The sequence below is a fragment of the Actinia tenebrosa genome, unplaced genomic scaffold, assembly GCF_029948245.1.
Source record: "Actinia tenebrosa isolate PJP-AT-01 unplaced genomic scaffold, QUT_ActTen_1.0 PGA_scaffold17__23_contigs__length_9995812, whole genome shotgun sequence".
Lineage (NCBI taxonomy): Eukaryota > Metazoa > Cnidaria > Anthozoa > Actiniaria > Actiniidae > Actinia > Actinia tenebrosa.
In genome coordinates this window covers 7,005,391-7,026,524 of record NW_028292577.1, presented here as the reverse complement: position 1 = coordinate 7,026,524, position 21,134 = coordinate 7,005,391, and the positions used below count along the sequence as shown (strand labels likewise).

Genomic DNA, 21,134 nt, shown 5'->3' with positions numbered 1-21,134 from the left:
GAGTCGAAATTTGTTCACGTTCATGTGATAACCTCTTTCCCAGTCAGAATACGAAAGGAGTGGATTTGACAGTTGGTGTATAACAATGGTCATTGTAATGGCCTGTTTTTATATTGCACATTTTATGAAGTCTCAGTTTCAGAATAATGACAATCTCTGGACACTTGACCAGTTGACAGGCTACTACTAGCCGATAACAAAACAAATCTATATTCTCAAATTTGATTAACATTACATTAGTTATTAGTTACTGAAGTTATATTTTAATTACATGAGAATTGGGGTTGGGCTTGGATCTTGGGATATGAGTAGGGTAGTGAAAATTTTAGATAGTACTTAATGTTAATCACTATTTACATATTTATATATCTTAGAATACATATATTCTTAAATATTTGTATATTTCTATTTATTTATTTAGTTTTTGTATTAATTTATTTGGTTCTTTTATAGTGTCCCCAATTAGCTTATATCATTAGCTAAATAACTTGACACTTTTAATAAAGTTTATCTATCTATCTATCTATCTATCTATCTATCTATCTATCTATCTATCTATCTATCTATCTATCTATCTTTAGATTCATGGATGGCCCTAGTGTAACCTAATAATAGATAGCATTTTTCGTACTCTTAAAAACGTGCTATTTCAATCCAAATACAGTGGATTGACAGATATTGATGCTGTTTCTCCTCCCTAGGAGTCACTCTTTCATTGCTTTTGTTTTCAAATTTTACGAACTTCACAAACCTAGCTATGTTACATTAGGGAACATGGTCGTGGATTCTGCGGTTTCTTAATCGATCAAAAACCCAATATGATACGAAATCAGGTTAGATCATGCTTAACACTGTCTACTGATGCCCCCAAACATCCACTCAGTATTTAAGTTTCATTAGGAAATCGGGACGAAAATTTCAAGTAAGTTCGTATGAACTTCACTAGGTCCTAGGGTTTGAAGAAATTTCAAAATGATCAAAAACCGTGCATCTTCATGAAAAATTGCAATATCTTTCCACCGTTTTAATGTAGTGCTACTAAATTCAAGCACATACATTCTAGATACCTGTACTAGATGTCCTCAAACTTTCATGCAAAAATATTGAGTAGATGTTGAGTTAGAAGGATTTTCTTGGCCAAAGTTGTCGAAATGTGCGTAACCGAAAAGTAGCTGTTTTGAGCAAATCTAACCATTCCAAGCGGATAATGATAACTTCTTACAAACATTGAGGATAGGAATGGATTTTATACCAGTTGATAAGAGGTTTCTTCCGCACACTACACCAAAAGTGGAGGATAAAATAACATAATTCTAGGAAGTTATGATTTTTTATATGTACCCCTGTAAAATGCCGTTCAAGTTACAAATGGGAAAGTTAGGGTTAACAATTGTCAACACAATTCCATTATTCTCGTTTCGCAATGAAATTATGACGCTTTCAGGGGCGGCGTGTCTAGGAGAGAAGTGGGAGAGGAATTCCGTATTTAATAGATAAAGTATCAGTCGACCGCTTATATAAAAAAGGGAGGGGGGACGAAAAACAAAAACGACAACAAACAAATAAAACTAAAATTGAAAAAAAGGAATTAATAAAAGATGATAGAAAATAAATGAACGAAAGAAAGAAGAAAACAATTTTGGGAAAGAACAAACAAAATAACGGAAAGAATAAAGCCTGGAGAGACTAATAATGACTTTTTACTATCATTTTATTTTTTATTTCGGCGATTAACAAAACAAGCTCCTTGCCAGTATACTCCCCACTTTTTAAAGGCTTAGGATGGTCTCTCGTATTCGCCAGACTAGTACACTAACCTAGCTTTAGAGTGAAACTGACAAGTTGAATTTGAAAATAAACAACCCTAGAATAAAAAAAAGATAGTGCGCCATTTGGCTATCGATAGGTATTGAATATAAATTAGAATTAAATGTATTTATTCGTCTTAAATAGATGAGCGACTTCTACTAACAGGTGACGTTACCCCATCTTCGAAACATTACAAGTATCTGTCAAACAGGTACGTTGGGGAATAAAATAGAAATAGAGAGGAACAGATTTGCAAGCAACTCCTCAACTGTCGGTCCATTCCATTCCCGCCATATTCTTTCATTTAGAAAAGAACAAATGTCGTCGCTTGAAACTCCCCGCCTTTCCTTGATTTTCTGTTTTAATTGGTTCCATTTTGATTCGATGTTCTGTGTATGGACACCTGTAACAGGATCAACGAAATTAATGGAGTGGTTGACGACTCTGTGGGTTGTTACTTTATTGGCGAGATGGAGTTTTAACTGCTCGTAAGCACCCCAGTCATCCGTATGTACCTCACTTCCAGGCTTGAGGCACCTATCGAGGATCGGTACAAGTGTTTGTCGGCTTCTGTTTGCAACCACTTGATAATGCCCTCTTGCCGGTTCGAATTCTGTGGTTATCACGCCAAAAACCCAAATTTCTTTTCGTCGACGTCCTCTGTTATACTATACAAAGAATAACATATGTAAGTAACTATGAAAAATGTGGGTAACTCCGTACAAACGATTAAGAAGCGTACCACAGTTATAAAATATACATTCCATAGCAGTATCTTTTAGTAGGAGTCGTACTATTTGAGATTTTTCGTTAGCGCAATTCATCACTCAAACATCAAAATTATTATAATATAACTTATACAAAACAAAACAAAAAAACAAAACAAAAACTAAATTGCACTAAACAAAAAACTTGATAAATACATCATGTGTGAATCGTTCTCCCTATTCCTCCCCCTAGCGGAAGTGCATTTTTGATTTTTTTTAAAAGTTGTCTCCCATAGTTCCTGCGGTGTCACTAAAAACCCGAGGAGGCGCTTGTAGTCGCGGCGGATGGTCTTCGCTATGTGAGAGGGCCGCTTGATGGAGAATAGGTCCTACATTGGTCCTACATTACGCATCAATCCTCAAAAATAAAGCCTTAGAGAAACGTTTAGACTTAATTTTTCATTCCAGAGTATTTTTTTGCGATCTAATTAAGAGGAAAAAGACTGCGGAAAACATGTACTTTTAACTTTTCGTTCAATAATATTTTTCTGTAACTTTCATGTATTTTTTACGAGACGCTGGAAAATCTTTTTTTCTTTATTATTAATTTCAATTTTTTGTTTCTGAAAACGTTTTTACTAGAAGATGAGCTAGTCGCGTTGTGTTGGAATTCTGCGAGGAGACTGATGATAAAATCGCTGAACTTCCTTATGCAACCAGTTGTGCCAGATTTCCCTTAGTTTTCACTCTGGTTAACTTGTTCACATAAGTTCTAAAATAGTATTTGCGGTAACGGTATTTCAGTGCTTCTAGTCCGCATATGCAAAATAACAATATCCATGAAACTCCTTAGCATCTAAAACTACGATATAAGAATTGGCTCCCACATTAACACATCACAAGATAGAACCACCTCACAAGTCAGAAGTTTGTTATTTTTTATCCTATGATAGTCATGCAATTCAATTGGAACGTCTCAAAAATACCCGACAAAGATTATCTAGCATCGGTAAACCTTCGGCTGGCGCGCGCGCTAATTATTATCTGTGAAATCTCTATAACCACCTGAATATGAGTGAATTATTGTGCGAAGTTATCTAAACCGTAAAAACGATACTATAGTGGTACAGGTGAAAGTGTTTTGATATTGTACCGTCAATAAATAAAAAATGCCGGCAACAGTAGAAAGACGCTAATCCAAATTAAAGAGGAGGAATAAAGGAAGAGCCTAAACAATAGCAGGTTAACAATAGTAATGATGGCCGCGCGAAAAGTTTGATTCGGGGAATCCGGTGTTTATGCTTGATGATCAAAAATAAAACGCAATATGCTTTATTTTAGAAACTTACTTTTATTTAAGGACGTTTTAAAGGTATAAGGAATGGGAATGAAAGTATATCAGAGAAAAGATGGAATGCGTATGAAACAATAGTACTTTGCTGCCAGTAAAGGCATCGTTATTCTTACCTTGGGCTTAAGGTTAAACTTGCTTTCATCGCATTGAACAATGCAGTTGGGACCACCAAACGGCTGGATTGGATATCTCTCCAAATATTGAGAGCAAAGATCTTGCAGCATTCTGTAAAATTTTGAAGTGACATTAGCACTTAGCCCAATAGCTCTGGAAGCATGTTTTTGACTGGCATCTTGACTCCAGAAAAACATCAGAATCATCAAGTTTCCCAAAGAGATTTTGGAAAAGGCTGCAAAGATACTGTTTGTTCTAAGAGATCTTTTTTTCGAACAATATGGACACCTCCTAGACATAAGAGAAAAAGCGAAGGACAGTTTAGGAGAGAACATAGATTTCACAAGCTGTTAAATGAGAATCTATCTTATCAAATATTATTTATCTATCTTGTCATTCTTACCAACTATATCCATCGATATGGCTTTCCCTTCGTTTATCGAGGACCATGTTTTCATTGCAGGTTCCACAATATAGGGGATCTGGTAACAGCGACCTATGGCGAAGCCACTTTATAATTTTTCGTCTTGGTTTTCGCTTTAAGTTGAAAAGGTATTCGAGATTCATTGAGATACGATGCAGTTAAGCTGTCTGATTAGAAAGTGATCATGAAAAGTGAAAGTGATCGTTACGCATTCAAGGAAGGTATAAACAAAGACGTTGCTAAGAAACCAAAAGCATAAACAATTGTTGCCATGGAGCCATTCGTGTGTATGAATTAGTTTAACCTCACATTTTACATGTGCTGAATTCGATTCCAATTTCAATTCAATCCGACTAGATAAGTTAAATGTGGCAACCTGATTTAGACGTCGAATTGAAGGTGTCAGATTTAAGGTTCACAGCGACTAACGCGGAGTTCTTTAAAAGAAATTATTGAACATTATTGATTCTAGTTCTTTGATTGACGGCCGTTGAAATTCTGGTTGGCGAACGAGACATCAAACTTTGAGGGTCGCACTTCAACGATAATGGTTGTAATTCGGCTCTTTCCTCATGATCCATTTGCACAATACGTGAATGAGTTGTTTAGTAATTGTGACATGTACTTATAATAGGTCACGTGACCCATCTCCTTACTAGTAAACAAACAGCACCGTGAAAATGAACACCATAAACTGAAAAATCACCTCGATATTAGTGAGAAGCGAAAGATTTAGTTCGTAATATGTATTGCAGGAGAAGTGACATTAAAATTTGAATGAATGGCGAAGCTTACCAAAGCATTTTCCCATACTAAACCTTAATAAAAATTCAATTTTATATTCAATGCCATTTCTTGTTTAACAACATAATACTTGGTCTTCTTGCTAATATTAAGGCGCTCTTTCCATTTCTGTTGTTTACTTTAAAGCAACTGCTCGTTTAAGGCGTTTGGGTCACGTGGATGATGCTCAAACTTGGCAAACCGCTAAACCGCTCAATAAGCCTTTTCATAGTTTAAGAATCGATTCCACTGCGCATGCGATTTTATCCCGAATTTCTCACCTTCTTTTGTTTAATTAAGAACAGAAGAATGTTTAGACAAAAGAAGGTGAGAAATTCGGGATAAAATCGCATGCGCAATGGAATCGATTATTAAACTATGAAAAGGCTTATTAACTTACCGGCTCCGTTTACTAGGCTTATTAGAAAAAATAAAACCGCCCACAACACCGAAACAGCGACTCGCACTCATTAGACCGATGCCGCCAATTACGCTACTTCAGGTAATTAGGCTATTGTTATCGTGGCAGTATAAATATGACCACCTGGATAATTATAATACTTCGATTAACATTCATTCACCTGGGATCAGACGATTGACTGAATGATAATTGCTTACTATCAATCACGTGACTTTTTGGAGTTGACGGTTGACTGGGGGGCAACTAGCGGATGCTAAGTCAAAGCATTCAAAATAAATCCTCAAACTATTGTATTTGACTATTTTCACGACAACAAACCAGAAAACAAGAGATCAAAACAACCTCCAGGATCCTACAAAGCCATCGAAAAAGAGCTTTTACCGGAAGTGACGTCTATTGATAGCAACCTATTACGTCATGCACTGTTAGCCGTAAAGCTAAATATTTTAGACACGTGATGATAGCTTATTATTATCATAATCATCATCATCATCATCATTCGCCTCATCAGTCCATAAAATTTTAACAGCGGTGGCAGGTAAAATAAGGGGGTGGGGCAGATAATTTAGTGCTCCTTGAAAGTGGTGGGCTGTCAATGATATGGGGCACTTAAGAGGTCCTTTAATTTTTTGCCCTTGAAAACCTGGGTGGGCCATGTATTTTTCGTGCAAAAATATACGTGTGGGTGGCGTAAAAAAGTCTTCCAGTTTTTGGAATTTACCCCCTCCCCTCCCCTTGCACTTTATGACAAGTCCTTAAGCATTAAATTTGCGACTTAAAAGCGTGCACAGGTCACTAGTCAAAAATGCTTCTTAGCACTTGTTGTTATTCAACATTTCTTGGTTGATATTGACTAACCGATTAATTTGTGCTTTGGGCGGGGAAGCATAAATATTTCTTCTAGATTTTGTAATACTATGGATGAGAAAGTTCGTTTGAGCTTACTTTTTAAATATTGTTGTCCAATGCCGAACGTGCATTTTTTGGCGGGTAAGTTGGGTTTATTGAATTACTACTAAAGTACTGGTTCAGAGGGGGGTGGGGGTCATGATTAGTGAATTATAAAACTATCTTGAAACGCATCTTCGAACAGGCAACAAGCCGCGCGAACTTTATTGTACATGGTTTCTTTTAAATGATATTGTGATATCAAAAAAAAAAAAAAAAAAATGTAATAATCTGAATTACTTTGTCATTGAAAGGACCGCTATGTAATTGCTTGTCGCAAAGTCACAGGATTTTTCAGGTTATTTATGACGAATAAAAACTTTTCTTATTTTTCTCCTTTTTGCTTTTTACTAATTTTTAGGCACCCTCGATTAACCTTCCCTCGATCGTAGGCACCCTCGATAGGAAACGAGGGACGTTAAGGAAATCGAGAGACGTTGCCGTTAACGTCCCTCGTTTCCCAGCATCCTTGAGAGATCCCCGGTAGTGTCACAGGGATTTTCGAAAATCGAAGCATGTATAGCAAAGGACCGATGGACTTCCGGTAGTGTCACAGTGTCACAGTGTCACAGGGATTTTCGAAAATCGAAGCAATTTATCATAACATAATATTGACCCTGAAACAATAAGAACGCTTTATAATTATTCCAAAACAAAAAGTTTCAATGATAAGAACCTAAGCTTGACAAGAAATAATTAAAAATGAATGTATGTAATGAAATGAATGGTTTTAGGAGATATTTTTGAAGAGAAAAATCGGTTCAAGGTTTGTCATCTTAGTCGCCGGGTATGTGATTTCAAGCCGATCGGTTGTTTGGATGCTCGATGTTCTAGCTCAATCAATCGCGTTTGAATAAAGTCATCAAATGAAATATCCACCACTTGGCACCATTTTGAGGCAAGTAACAGCCCTTATGGTAAAAGGCCACCTTTCCTCATTTAGTTCTCGGATGTTTTGGCAGTCAGGAACCAAAACAATCCTCAGTCGTTTGCGAGGGTTGCCAGTGAAGCTAACTTGGCACCCGACTAGTTTTATCGTCATAAATGGCAGAGACTTCACCGTACAAGTATGTAGAAATTGAAAGTATACACAGTGTAGATATAGGAAATCACCAACTGCAAGAAAATCCACGCCAAACCGGTGAGACAGATTTGACATTCATAATACTTTCTTGCCAGGAGATGTTCACACAACGACGGTCAAACGCAAATAAAGCGTAATGAAACTTTTAACCCACAATGCTTCACGCGACTTGATCACCCTCCTCTGGTTAGTGCCATGTCTTTCTTTATTCTGCCGTGAGTTTAGTTTATTTTGCCGTGGCTTTCTTTATTCTGCCGTGAGTTTAGTTTATTTTGCCGTGGCTTTCTTTATTCTGCCGTGAGTTAAGTTTATTTTGCCGTGAATTTATTGCCTTTTGTCGTGAGTTTAGTTTGTTTTGCCGTGAGTTTAGTTTGTTTTGCCGTGAGTTTTTGTTTTGCCGTGAGACTTGTGGGCCACCGTACTATTTAGTATTACTAAAGTTTCAAGGATTTACTGTGGTCACTCTACTGCCACTTCATGAAGTCTTACATCCCTTTAACATGAAGTAGTAACTGACCATGGTTGCAGGATTTACGGCCCCACATTTTGCTTTTTTATAGTTTCGCGCGGCTATTTTCGATCGGCTACGCTCAGCAATGGGAAAAAACTAAACGAAAGTAGCGAAAAACCACCCACAAACGCCATAATTTTCTGCGGGTGCTCCTTTCTTCCTGACATTTTTATGTGTTCCCTGTCCTTTTGAGGAAGAAACTGGTTGGATTAACGTTTTTATTGTGAACTCAAACTGGTTCCCGCCAACAACAATAACCGGTCAAACAAGTTCTAGTATAACACGATTGATATAACGTATAGTAACTTTCAGTCTAAATGCGCTGCCCAAGCAAACTGAGGATCAAATCAGAAGAAGACGTAAACATTTTGTAGTTTTTGAGTATTCTCTTCTCACTATAAATGGCTTTGAGTGTTGGTCGTCAACTCCAATCTCGAAGCGGCATAGCAAGACGAGGTATCATACCATAGTTCTTATACGATAAGAAACACTAAACGTGATCATATTTGTTATTTATATATTACGTTTGGAACCATAATCATGTTTCCTGAAGATGGGCGCGTGTGTAAAGCCCAAAACTAAGACCCTTTGCCAAAATGGATGACTGGAAAGAGCACCTTAATTACTTTAGTGACCATGCAAAGATTCATTATGGCAGGACTGTTAAAAGGGTGAAGAAATTAATGTTATGTAATATTTATTGTTTCCCCAGCACTCATTTTTTGTGTGTGTTTGCTAAATATTTCTTTACTGAAAGGAGAGCCTGCGCGATATTTTTTTTCTTAGGTGAAGTGCTTGCTCGATATTTTTTGGGGATTTACACAACCCCCTTCTCAATTCTCATATCGTCCGTACTTGCACCACACACGTTTTCTATTTCCTTACAGCCATTCTGACGGCAACCATACAATAGCACTAATTGCGCTATTCAATAGATACTCGTTGGAATGCACGAAATACTGCATCATTGCCGTCTTATGCTGAAAGTAAGGCGTGAAATGTCCTATTTTTACGTAATAAATTAAGAGAACGGCTACGCCAAAAGCTTATGTTTGCTGATTTTCGTTATAAGTAAAGCGCTCCCAAAAGACGTCATTTCACTCTAAAACGGGGGTGCTTATTGAGTAAAATACTAGGTAACCACGAAATAATAATACAATAGAAGATTGAAGCTCCTCAATTTCGCCGACGTTGCCGTCCTGCAGCTTAAGGTCCCTATTGTTTCTGTGGCGACGAACTGAGAAGCTTTTGGTGAACGTCAAGGCGTTTCAATGACATTCTATAGGCATGTGCCCTTATATACCCCATATTTTTGTGTAATGTTAATATATTCAGTGGAGTTACTGCTAATTGAATCACGGGCAGCCCAAATAAGCTTAGCTGTGCTGTCTTATGCTGAAAAACTAGTAAGGTTAAGAAAAATGAACATACCTTGATCTTAAATTGTTCTTTATGGTTCTTACTGTACTTTTTGCTATCCTGCAAACACAGAAATTTTAACGGCTTGCTGTAAAATTGTGTTTATTTTACTGCCACCAGTGGAGAACGTAAGAGCTACCCACCAATAATTATATTTAATTGACTGTAGCAAAAAAAAACTAGAAATCTTTTTTTACTGCTTGATTATATTACTTCTAAAGTCTGGAATTACATCCTCAGCTGCTAAGCCAATCTATGAGCCCAGAATCTATGAACATGTCATTCAAATCCATATATATAGGTACTCTTGCACAAGAATGCTCTTTTCGCGAGAGAGAGAAGACAAAAAAGGACCAGAGGCATTTTACGACTGGGCTGCCACAGGCAACCCAGTAGAAACCAATTTCAGTGTGCAGCTTGCAGCTACCAAAATTGCAGAATATCAAAAACCACAGTAAATTTGTCTTGGGTAATTTTAACTGTTTTTAGTCATTAGGGAGGGGGGAAATGAGAAAGAAACTGATTTATGCTTCAGACAGGTGCTAATGACAGCCATCTCAATAAATATGTTTGTTTTTCCAAGTCATCTGGGTAATTTTTATGTGTACATGACAATATATTATTTTCTTGTTGTCAAAGTACTATGGAGGAACTCTACGGCTTCTCTTTCATCAATCAGCTACAGTCATGAGCCAGACGGCCCATCAATGAAAACAGAGGTGCCTGGACCTAAATCCAAGGTGTGTACATAACAAGTAAGACCTTGAGATGGGGTAGAATTCACCCAAGCAGAAACAAATATTTCCGCATGACACAGGAAAATTAGTTTATTTGGGGATGGGGTCGCACTGTTAGTCTAAAAATTTGTTGTTTTAGTAGTAAAGTGCATGCATGGGTACGTCGTTTTGGTAGCAGAGTGAAAAACAATCAGTATAATTGACGATAATCAACCATGGTTGGTTGCATGCTTTATTCAAACAGTTGTTCCATTTGGTTAAGTTTCGTTGCCATTGATTGTATTGACTCAAATGCCTGGACATGAAACATATTTCAATTGAAGGCAATAGTGTGTAACTCTAATATCTGCTATTGATTTTTAACAAACAGATGATACCCCTATCCAACCCCCCTCCCCACCAGAAAGCCTTCCCTCAGACCTGTTACTAATTTCTAAAATATATCCATTCTTTTGGCAAAGGACTAATTTGAGGAATGTAGAACTGTAATAATGTAATAACTTCTTTTTTGCAGGAACTTTTTAAACGATTGGAAACCTTCCAGGTATATATTTATATTATACAAAATGATTTTCATAGAAAAAATAGAGTACTTAAGTGAAAAAAATTTAAAAATTTCTCTTTCATGAGACAACAATCTTAATGGTTTATTATACAAAAATGGTAATTTAGCCATGTTTATATAGTATACTCTGATGAGAATAAAAACTTTTGTTCGTGGCACTAGGAAACATATCTTTTAACATTTGACATTTATCTCTTAATTTGCAGAGTTCAAAAGGAATGAAATATTTTGTAGATTTTGACCAAAGTAGTGGTAACTACATTGTAGATGCAGATGGTAATGTTATTCTTGATGTGTATCAACAGATTGCGTCAATGCCTCTGGGTAAGACACTAATAATACTCCCATTCTGAGCTCGCCTTTGCTCAGTCTTTAAGCCTCGATTGTTAAAAATGTGTTCTATTCTTATATTAAGGCCCATTGTATAGTAAGGAATGTACACACTACTGAACAATACGAGTTGATTAAAATGCTATGGATGTTGGTTGAACAGCTGAATATAATATACGTACAAACAAGACTAAGACTGAGGAAAGAGAACTCAAAACTGGAGTATTGATGGAATTCACCCCCCCCCCCCCCCCTCCAAAAAAAAAGTCCTTATTTTTACAAGGGTAACACTTTATATCCAGTGGCTAACAAACTGGTGGCCGTTGTTTCATGATCAAATTGAAATTTAGGAGTTGATTTTTGTGGAGGAAGGAAAACCGGAGAACCCGGAGAAAAACACTTGAAGCACAGGAGAGAACCAACTAGAAACTCTACTCACATAGGATTCTCAGCTGGTTGGGACTAGCAGTTGCATTTAGAGCAGTTTGTGCGTGAAAAAAATCAGCCAATTAAAATTCTAGAAAGCATCACGGTCATGGCACGTCACACTTGCGGCACTGAGCTTTTCACAGTCATACGAAAACTGCTCTAAATGCAGTCTGTCGTGTTCTGGGTATTTGATTGGATGGAGAGTAAATTCTGGTGTATTGTGATTGGTTTGGCATATCCCTTGCCGTGTCACGACCGTGTTTTTGCCGTAAACTTTTCACAGTCATACGAAAACTGCACTATGTGAGCACTCTCACCACTGCTAGTCTTCATTCAAATCATCCAATCAGCATACTTTTTTCTTCAGGCTACAACCATCCAGACCTTCATGAAGCTTTAAGGAACTCAACAGAGTTAATAGTAAGTCAATCATATTTTATTGGACAACAGCAACTACTTACGTTGTTGTCCTACACTTTACTGACACTAACCAACAAGCCTACTGACATTATGTTATCTGTGACCCTATCTACTATTGCTGGGACAATCAGCCTTGAGAGCTGAGAGGGCTTCACCCAGTATAAAAAAAGATTACTATTTACTAATCCACCCAATTTAAACACTCAATTTAAGCACCAAATTTCAGACAATCTATCAAAAATCCATCAACATCCTGTGAACCAATTATTGTGTTTGTCGCAGCTCAGCCAATGAAAATACTTACTAGATATATAGTGTTGTAGTGACATTCATAGCATGACATGTCTGTGTCTAATAATTATTGATACCCTGAAACAACCTCGGGGCTGATCATTGTTAGGGGAATGCATGGCTAACTCACAGGTTAAACCCTGAAACAACCTCAGGGTTGATCTAAGTCAGGGCATGTCTAACTCACACATTGAACCTGCTGAAACAACCTCTGGGCTGATCAAAGTCAGGGCACGGCTAACTCACAGATCGAACCCTGAAACAACCTCTGGGCTCATCCAAGTCAAGGCATGGCTAACTCGTTGGAGAAACTGGAAAAATACCCTTGAATCAAGGGAGGTACCTAAAAAATTCTACAGACACGCGATACTGAGCACAAGTCAACCTAAAACCTCAGAGGGGAGACAAGAAAATTATGGCTATGCCACCCTTTATTCTTTTCTCTAGACACATTTTTGTTTAACTTCTCTTTTTTTACAGACTTCAATCATAAATCGAGCAGCACTCGGTCTGTTACCACCAAAGACCTTACCTGATAATTTAAAAAATTCTCTTCTGAAGGTATGGTTAATAGAAATACGGGGTGTCGGGGTGTCGAAAAAATTAATTTTATCTAGTGGATAAATCAGTTTGATTCTAACAGCCTCGACTTATCCAATGGATATTAGGGTTTATTACACATTTAGGTTCAATACCAGTGTGATAGAGCTGTGAATAAAACCATATTAGTGAAGAGATATGATATGACTTCACAGTGAACTAGAAACTGTGAGTTTCGTTATCATATCGACCCTAAATTTGTAATAAACAAATTATTACATGTTAAGAGTCTGATATCTTAATCAGTTTTTTAATCACTTGTTTCCCATATCATATTGCTCAATTGCTCAAGGACTTGCTCGTTTGCTATATGATCTGGAAACTGGTGAATAAAAAGGATATCAAACTTTAAACATGTGATAATTGATTATTAAACATTTGACACAAGTTATCTCTTTTTTTTGATCTAAAAGTATACTTTCAGATGGCACGCAGCTTCTGTGGCCCTGCGTATCAACACAGGTATCCCATGCAAGAATATCCAAAAACAGAATATCCAATATTTTCTGCTACAATTAATTCACTTTCCTTAGTTTTAAAACAGGGTAATATATTTAAGGGTAATCTAAGTTTATATTAACCATTCCACGGTTGAGTTTGCATTGTAGCTCATTAGATAGAGCATTTTCACTCACGTGAGAAGGCAGCCATAAACAATTATAGAAACTTTCTGCACAGTATTTGCATAAAAATAGAGTTCAATTCCCGGAGGATAGAAAATGTATTGCTTTGGTACCCCCTAATGACCGCTGTGACGTCACGTGAAAACGCTCTATGTGAATAGACCTCCTCAGCTCGAGCCTAATATTTTCCTATTTCAGACCATCGTGTCGTTCCAATGAGAATAAGATTCTTTGTTTGAGTTGTATCCATATTCACATGTCTTTTCATGTGCAAACAAGCTGCAAACATTGAACAAGGAAATGATACTCTAGGGAATGAAGTGGTGTGAAATGGCAAAACATTATGCCCAAGCTGAGAAGGTCTGGTTTTTGTGATTGTCCTTTTACTTGTGCATCCCTTGAAAGTTTTACACCAGCACACCAGAGGTCCCACTTTCCAATTTCATCACATAGTTTTCATCAAAAATTTAATATTTGACAGGTTTTTGAGAATGTAGCATCCAAACTAGCACCGTGACCCCTAATTTTCATTTCATGTTTATAGATTGCGCCAAAAGGGCTTACAGAGGTAACTACTATGGCCTGTGGAACATGTGCAAATGAAAATGCCTTGAAAGCAGCATTCATCTGGTACAGGGTAAGTAGAGAGGGACTATCATGACACATACGAATGAAAGAAAGGTTGGCTCATTCATAGCATTTTTCACGGTTACTAAATATAGATATTGCAAAGCCTTGTGGGATTGAAAAGTGGACAAATAAAGGCTTCCATTATGTGGAAAAGAAGAATAATATCAGTTGAAAAACCATAGTGTTCTTCCATGAATTGGAAACAAAAAGACTACAATTAAAACATTGTTGCAGCATGTTGGCATGTGCACTGGGCTTGGCTGCTGTATCTCAAGCCCATGATGAACAATTGTGACGTCATCCGTGGACAACGTTATGGAGACAAAATCCCAAATAGTGATAGGGCTAGATATATGTATCAGTATATTAGCAGGAGCTGAACTAGGATTGGCCCAAGCATGCGAATAAGACTTAAGGCGAATACTGACTCCTCTGATTATTTTGTCGTAGAACAAAGAGAGGGGAGATATTAATCCAACGGAGGAAGAAATGCGCACCAGTTTGTTAGGAAAGGTAAGGCTTACAACAAATAATTAAGGGGTCTTACCTATTTACCTGCCACGGTTGCTGTGTGGAAAAGATAAAAAGCCTCTAAGATAGCTTTTCTTATGTTTTGCACTACCCTTGCATAAAAACAAATTTGTGAAATGGATCACTTTCTGATAATAAATTATGTGTGATGACATCATCACTCTTACTGCACGTAATTTATGGTGTCATATTTCATAAGAAATTTTAAAAAAACAAGCCGGCATTTGGTTGGTTTGAACCGAAAATAAGCAAACTTTAGCTGAGATGAATTGAAACAAAGTTAAGCATGGGTTTTACACTACATTAAGCAAAAAATGGGGAAATATCATTATTAAAAATTTTCAATATGACTTGGTAGCTATAGGCCTGGCTTTTTTACCGTTTAAAAAAAGAAAATGATTGGTCGTCTTTTTACAGAGGGATAAAAACTGGCAAACCTGTTGATTTCTCCAAACGTCTATAACTATTAAATAGACTCCTTGAAGCACGTCAGAATGCAGCTCAATTTGGAGGACATAACAATAGGTTTCTATGTCCTACAATTTGAGCTGCTTTGAGATCACATGCAATGGGTCTAGTATATTTTCTGGAACTGTCAGCTAAATGAATATAATACTCTGGTATGCTTACAATATTCAATATTATGTTAATTGCTTTTCATTGCAGCCTCCTGGCTCTACCCCATATACAGTTATGTCATTCCAGGGTGGATTTCACGGCAGAACTTTAGGTATGTTTACCAAGACGTCCTTATTTAATCATATCAAGACCTAGTATTCCAAAGAAAATACTTCTGCAATACATCAGAGTATACACTGAAAGTTGGTAAACGAAATTTGTCAAAATGTGGGATGTATAGATTTGACTGTAATTTTTTTTTTGCTTGAGCATAATATTTTTTCCATTTTGACCTGCATGTTATTCTCTTAAGTATTATTTGAATCTTTTTTACTGATATTGCTTAAATGAATAAAATGGCATCTATTTTCATAATTATGCGAGCTGACCAATCCCAAGACTTAAGGACCTTGATCACATGCTCACATGATGAGCAAGCTGTTTCAATCAGTAGCAGTAACGTGGAAGAGTGTTGTACATATGTTTGATATTTTGTTTACCTTTCAGGGGCTTTAACCTTGACCCGTTCCAAGCCGATCCATAAGGTTGATATTCCTTGTTTTGATTTTCCTGTCGCTCCATTCCCCAAACTGAAGTACCCACTGGAAGAATTCACAGCAGAGAACGAAGCAGAAGAAAAACGCTGTTTAGAAATCGTAAGTGCGTTATCCTTCTGTCCTTATGTATGTCTGTCTCTTTTATTTCATTTATTTATTCACTAACTTTACAACTAGATAATTAAATCTAATTGAGGGCATGGCCAACAGGACAAAAGTCCCATGTAAAGTCTGTTTGCATATTCTTTTGTCTATTGCATCTCCTGTCTGTGTGTGTGTCTGTCTTGTCAATCTCTCAACATAACCTATAAACCTAAATTGTTGTAATTCAAGGTATCTGAAATGATTCATGAATGGAATCAAGCTGGCAAGAATGTAGCAGCTCTTATAGTTGAACCTATTCAAGCGGAAGGAGGTGAGCAGGCTCTGCATATCCTCATGCATTCAGTGCATTGCAAGACAGTGTTGCCTAAACACTCACACAGGGCCAAACATAATGGCTTGTCAGATGCTGATCATGATGACTGTCTTAGCTTTTAGCTTGGTCATTCAAAAATGACTGGCAAGGCATGGGTTTGGCCCTACAAGTTCAAATTCTTACCTGACATTGTTTGATGGGCAGCCATTATTTTTAGTGGACAGACATGAGTACTTTCTCTTTTTAACATACACTGTCATCACAAGGTTGCCTTTCATATTGGAATGTAAAAATAGCATTACTGATGTCCAGATGAGACGATATTAATCTGATGCAGAGTGGCTTGATAACGACTGGCACATGCTTTAGTGCTGCCTTAACTCCTTCATATTGAACTCACTTGCTTAACCTCTTTATGACACAAACACTTGCTAAAGTTTTTAGAGCATGACATGTTACTAGGACAGCAAAAGAGATTAATAAAAATGATATTTCATTTCCAGGTGATAATCATGCTTCGCCCATGTTCTTTCGTGGACTGCAAGCGATCTGTAAAGAGGTGGGTATAAAGGGGCTAAATGAAGAGGAAGACACAGCTTTTAAATTCCCTGCTCGAAGCTGCATCTACTTGCAATTCTGATGATCAGCAAACTCATATGATTTTATTTGTTTACCCATTTTCCTTGTAGTTTAGTTTCAGAAAATATCCATACCCTATCCACAGAGGGAATTTGTAAAAGGACACCCCTAGCCCCAGGAACTTCCAATTTTCCTCCATACAAACTCTATAATTTTGTTCATTCTCTGAACCCCCTCCCCTCCAGAATTTCTAATTTCCTCTGTGGGGTGGGGTATGGATATTTTCTGGAACTATGCATTGCCATGATTTCCAACTTCCAACTTAGCAAGCAGTGAGAGTGACTGACATATCTTTGACTTGCCATTTCAGTTTGGTACAGCTTTTATTGTAGATGAAGTGCAGACAGGATGTGGTGCGACAGGGAAATTCTGGTTAGTCAAATCTCAACTATATCGTAAATATTATAGATTATTATTATTTAATAGATTATTACAGACTTTTCATTAATGATATAATGCTTTGTACAATTTAAAACATAATTCAGTCAGAAGACTGCGATGTGTTGGATTTTTAAACAAACAAGTTATAACTTATTTAGTTAGCTATTTGAACCCCATTACACATAGATCCAATCGTTCCTGCCTCCTGTCATGGCTGCCATCATATGATGGTGCAAAGCCTCTAATTTGCTTCTATTGTTTGTTGCTGTCATGTTGATATAATTCACAGGGCTCATGAATACTGGAATCTCGAGACACCTCCAGATATTGTGACTTTTTCCAAGAAGATGAGTACTGGTGGATACTATCAAAAAGCTGAATTCCGACCTGATGCTGTAAGTTTGCCTGGTGGAAGTTTTTTCACCTTCAGCTGCATATCTAACTCTATCTAACTCTTGTTTGACTTAGGCAATTGTTGAAAAATACCCCAAAAAATCACGTAGGCCGTTTTCATTTTAACCCCTTCAATTGTCCATTTTTTTTCTTAGAAAAAGTTTCTGATGTAACAAAAATATTCACATCTTTCACATTTTACCTTTTTTTCAAAAGTATCGATTAGATGCCTCATGATTTCATCACTGAGTAGATTGACTTTCCCTTTTTATTTCGTAGCCATTCCGTATCTTCAACACTTGGATGGGCGACCCAAACAAGTTGATCATCATACGTGAAGTTATTAAGATCATCGAAAAGTATGATCTTGTAACCAACGCTTATAACATTGGGGAAAAGTTAATAGGAGGACTCAAAGATTTAGAGGTAAGTAGATCTTAATATTTCAAGCAGCTACAAAACACAATCAAACTTATACACCTATTTCAATAAACGTTGTCATTGCCAAAGGCGGATTAGGCGATAGGCGATAGGTCATTCCGACATGGAAATGGTTTCGTTGAATATAAAGAACATTCAATTTCAACACTTTCTTGACGAGAATAAGAAGCAGAAACACAAGTCATTCTAGCTATTCTTGGATCTTGCAATGACCTATATCTTTTAGTAAATGAGTCTTTAATCAAGGAACACAGCGGTAATTTGGAACTCGAAAAGGGTCTATTGTCAATGGATTCTCATCCAACATGACTGCCGTGTTATTTCACTGTGCTCAACAGAGGTTTGTTGCTAATAGGGGTTGGTCGCTTAACGGTCGGAATTATAAATTATCGTCGACGCGCGGAATTTTACCACCCCACTTCCCATCTTATTTACTGAGAAATAATGATGGCTTCCTAAATATTTTTACCTTTTTTCAACAGAATACATATCCTGAACTTTTTTCCAAAGTGCGTGGAGTTGGAACATTTTGTGCTTTTGATCTTTGTGATGTGGCTACAAGGACAACGTTCTTGGCTAATGCAAGGAATAGGGGTATGGGCTTCCTATGGTAGAGCTGCGATCCCATTGGATGAGCAGAATCTTTTGAGCTGCCTGTGGACACAAAGTAACGTTGCAGATTGTTCTGGGTGTCCATCACCCCTACAGCGTTTCTTGTGTGCATGTGTGGACATTTATTGCGATCTTTCCCCGGCCCCTCGCATATAACGTCCCATCGTTTATCCGCGCCTTTACAGAGATGGACCTTCTCAAGCAGCCGGCAGAAAACCTTGATAAATTCATCCGTGCAAAATATTTCTTTCTGACTACACTCACGACTGACTTCGTAAGATTAGTTTATTTTGGGATGTTTGCCAGTCAGCACAGCGTGCTAATTCGTAACGCAAACCTTGATAAACTCACACGCACAAAATATTTTAATATTCAGTCAAGTAAATAAAAGATCCACAGGAATTTTATCCATTACGTATAAGCCCCTTGATTGTGACGTCAAAGCAGCTCAATTTGGAGGATAAAACAAAGGAATTTTAATATCAACAGAAATTGAAACCTATTGTTATGTCCTCCAAATTGAGCTGCATTCCGACGTGCTGCAAGGGGTCTATTTAATCTCATACGATCGAGGCTCGGCACACATATCCAACATACGTTCCCCCACGGTCATACCACATCTGCTTTTGTCAAATGAACATTTTTTTTTCCTAGGCGTGGACATGGATGGGTGTGGCACAAGCACTATCAGGTTCCGCCCAGCCCTCATTTTTGGTCAAAAACACCTTGATATCCTTCTTGATACCATGAACAGCGCTGCGAAGGACCTCGTAGATAGCAAACGTTCCACTGCAAACTAGGTTTCTTATACTTTCCTCCCCGGCCGGCATTAGTCTCGGTCCAGATCCCTCTCCACGTAGCTTGGACCGAAGGATTATAAAGTCCTGAAACCCAAACCCTTACCTTTACCCAAACCCCCCAACAAACCTAACCTTAAACTTCATTACGGAATAGTGTCATTTCATGTAGTCTTAAATAATGTAGTAATGTACCAAATCCGTAAAAAAAAACCAATTGTTGAAAAGTTTATATTCTTCTGGAAAAACGCCAAGAAAGACAGCTTTTAAAGTATTTGCATTTCTATAACGTATAAAGAAGGGGAAAATGTTAAATACGTGTTTGTTTGTTACAACCCCCTTCCAGGGGAAGGGTCACTGGCCTCGTCACTTGCGCTTTCTCGTATAGCACATTTATACATGCCTCTCAATGCGTTTTGCAGTCTTAATTTTCCCGCACAATGTACGGATCATTCTGTAATCCCACCCATACATATAAACTTTGCCTCTAGGTATTCTTGGTTTTCACCTACGTCATCATGGATTTCAAAATCGTAAATTCGCATTATAATGAAACAGAAGTTTTATATTCTTGTAAAGCGGTCCAAACTACATATACTGGTTAAATTTTAGGGCTGTAAAGCATTTCGTTGAGGAACTATAGGCGAGTAAACATGACGCAATTTTTGGTTAAAATGTATGGAGCGGCCATCTTGGTGTTCCAAGTTGGTACACCATCATGGCGGACGAAATTCTAAAGGCTTAAAATGATGGAATATTTAATACGTTTGACTATTTTTCACTTACACATACTTTAAATAGATATTTTAAACGTGTCTAAGGGAAAATCTTTCAACTAATGTAAATTATTTTAATATTTTCATCGCTATTTAGATAGATGTGACGGTATTGCGTGACACAAACTCAACCTTTATAACTCGGGAACCAAACATCGAAATGACACGAGATTTTTTCTTGTGACTTATAACACTGACTACTAAAACATACTTGAGAATTGTCCTCATACGATCTATAGTTTAGATTTTGATGTTTTGATGATGTCATGTGAAAACCAGCAATTCCTCTAGGCCATAATTGGATCCTTCTCGACCAAGGCCAGACGGCTTGAACCCACCGTAGGGATGGATCTCACATATGATGTTTCCTTCGTCGACTCCGATGATTCCCGCCTTGATAGCTTCAGCTGCTTGCCAGATTTGACTGTAGTGTCACGGCGGGAAATGTCACGCAATAGAATTTCTGACAACTCCCGTACGAATAACAATCGCGATTGTTATTCGTACGGGAGTCGCGGTTCAGTGAGTATTTACCAACATTTTCCACTCCCGTACGAAGTATTCGCGATTGCTATTCGTACGGGAGTTGTTCAGCGAATATATACCAACATTTATCACTCCCGTACGAATTATTCGCGATTGTTATTTGTACGGGAGTCGATTCAGCCTCTGGGACCAGGGTAGTTACGCAACATCTTTAAGAATTTATTTTGAGGATCTGAACCAATTTTAAGTCCACTACAGCGGTTGTCAAAAATACCGCTAAAGCAGA

At 37.5% G+C, this 21,134-nt stretch overlaps 2 protein-coding genes across 2 annotated transcripts; one reads left to right on the top strand and one right to left on the bottom strand.

The window, feature by feature from the left end:
• Positions 1-1,730: 1,730 nt before the first annotated feature.
• LOC116305710 (uncharacterized) lies at positions 1,731-4,943 on the bottom strand. The gene is made up of 2 exons (XM_031715674.2): positions 3,984-4,943; positions 1,731-2,477 (listed from the first exon to the last, which is right to left on the bottom strand). Exons 1-2 carry the CDS (start codon positions 4,317-4,319, stop codon positions 2,013-2,015), a joined length of 801 nt encoding a protein of 266 aa, XP_031571534.2. The 5' UTR covers positions 4,320-4,943; the 3' UTR covers positions 1,731-2,012.
• A 3,491-nt stretch (positions 4,944-8,434) lies between these two features.
• Positions 8,435-19,901, top strand: LOC116302375 (4-aminobutyrate aminotransferase, mitochondrial). Its single transcript, XM_031711653.2, has 17 exons — positions 8,435-8,611; positions 10,214-10,314; positions 10,826-10,855; positions 11,083-11,200; positions 12,003-12,055; positions 12,827-12,907; positions 14,114-14,206; positions 14,650-14,712; positions 15,397-15,460; positions 15,856-16,004; positions 16,239-16,320; positions 16,827-16,882; positions 17,273-17,334; positions 17,633-17,738; positions 18,016-18,162; positions 18,660-18,771; positions 19,444-19,901. Exons 1-17 carry the CDS (start codon positions 8,557-8,559, stop codon positions 19,587-19,589), a joined length of 1,518 nt encoding a protein of 505 aa, XP_031567513.2. The 5' UTR covers positions 8,435-8,556; the 3' UTR covers positions 19,590-19,901.
• The last annotated feature ends 1,233 nt before the right edge of the window (positions 19,902-21,134 follow it).

Bases quoted from the DNA above. Each gene is read 5' to 3' on its own strand.
- LOC116305710 (XM_031715674.2), bottom strand. From the start codon at position 4,319: ATGTTCTCTCCTAAACTGTCCTTCGCTTTTTCTCTTATGTCTAGGAGG. The intron at 2,478-3,983 runs GTAAGAATAACG...TTCTTTGTATAG, and splicing joins AGTTTAACCTTAAGCCCAAG to TATAACAGAGGACGTCGACG.
- LOC116302375 (XM_031711653.2), top strand. From the start codon at position 8,557: ATGGCTTTGAGTGTTGGTCGTCAACTCCAATCTCGAAGCGGCATAGCA. The intron at 10,856-11,082 runs GTATATATTTAT...CTTAATTTGCAG, and splicing joins AACGATTGGAAACCTTCCAG to AGTTCAAAAGGAATGAAATA. The intron at 14,713-15,396 runs GTAAGGCTTACA...TTTTCATTGCAG, and splicing joins GCACCAGTTTGTTAGGAAAG to CCTCCTGGCTCTACCCCATA.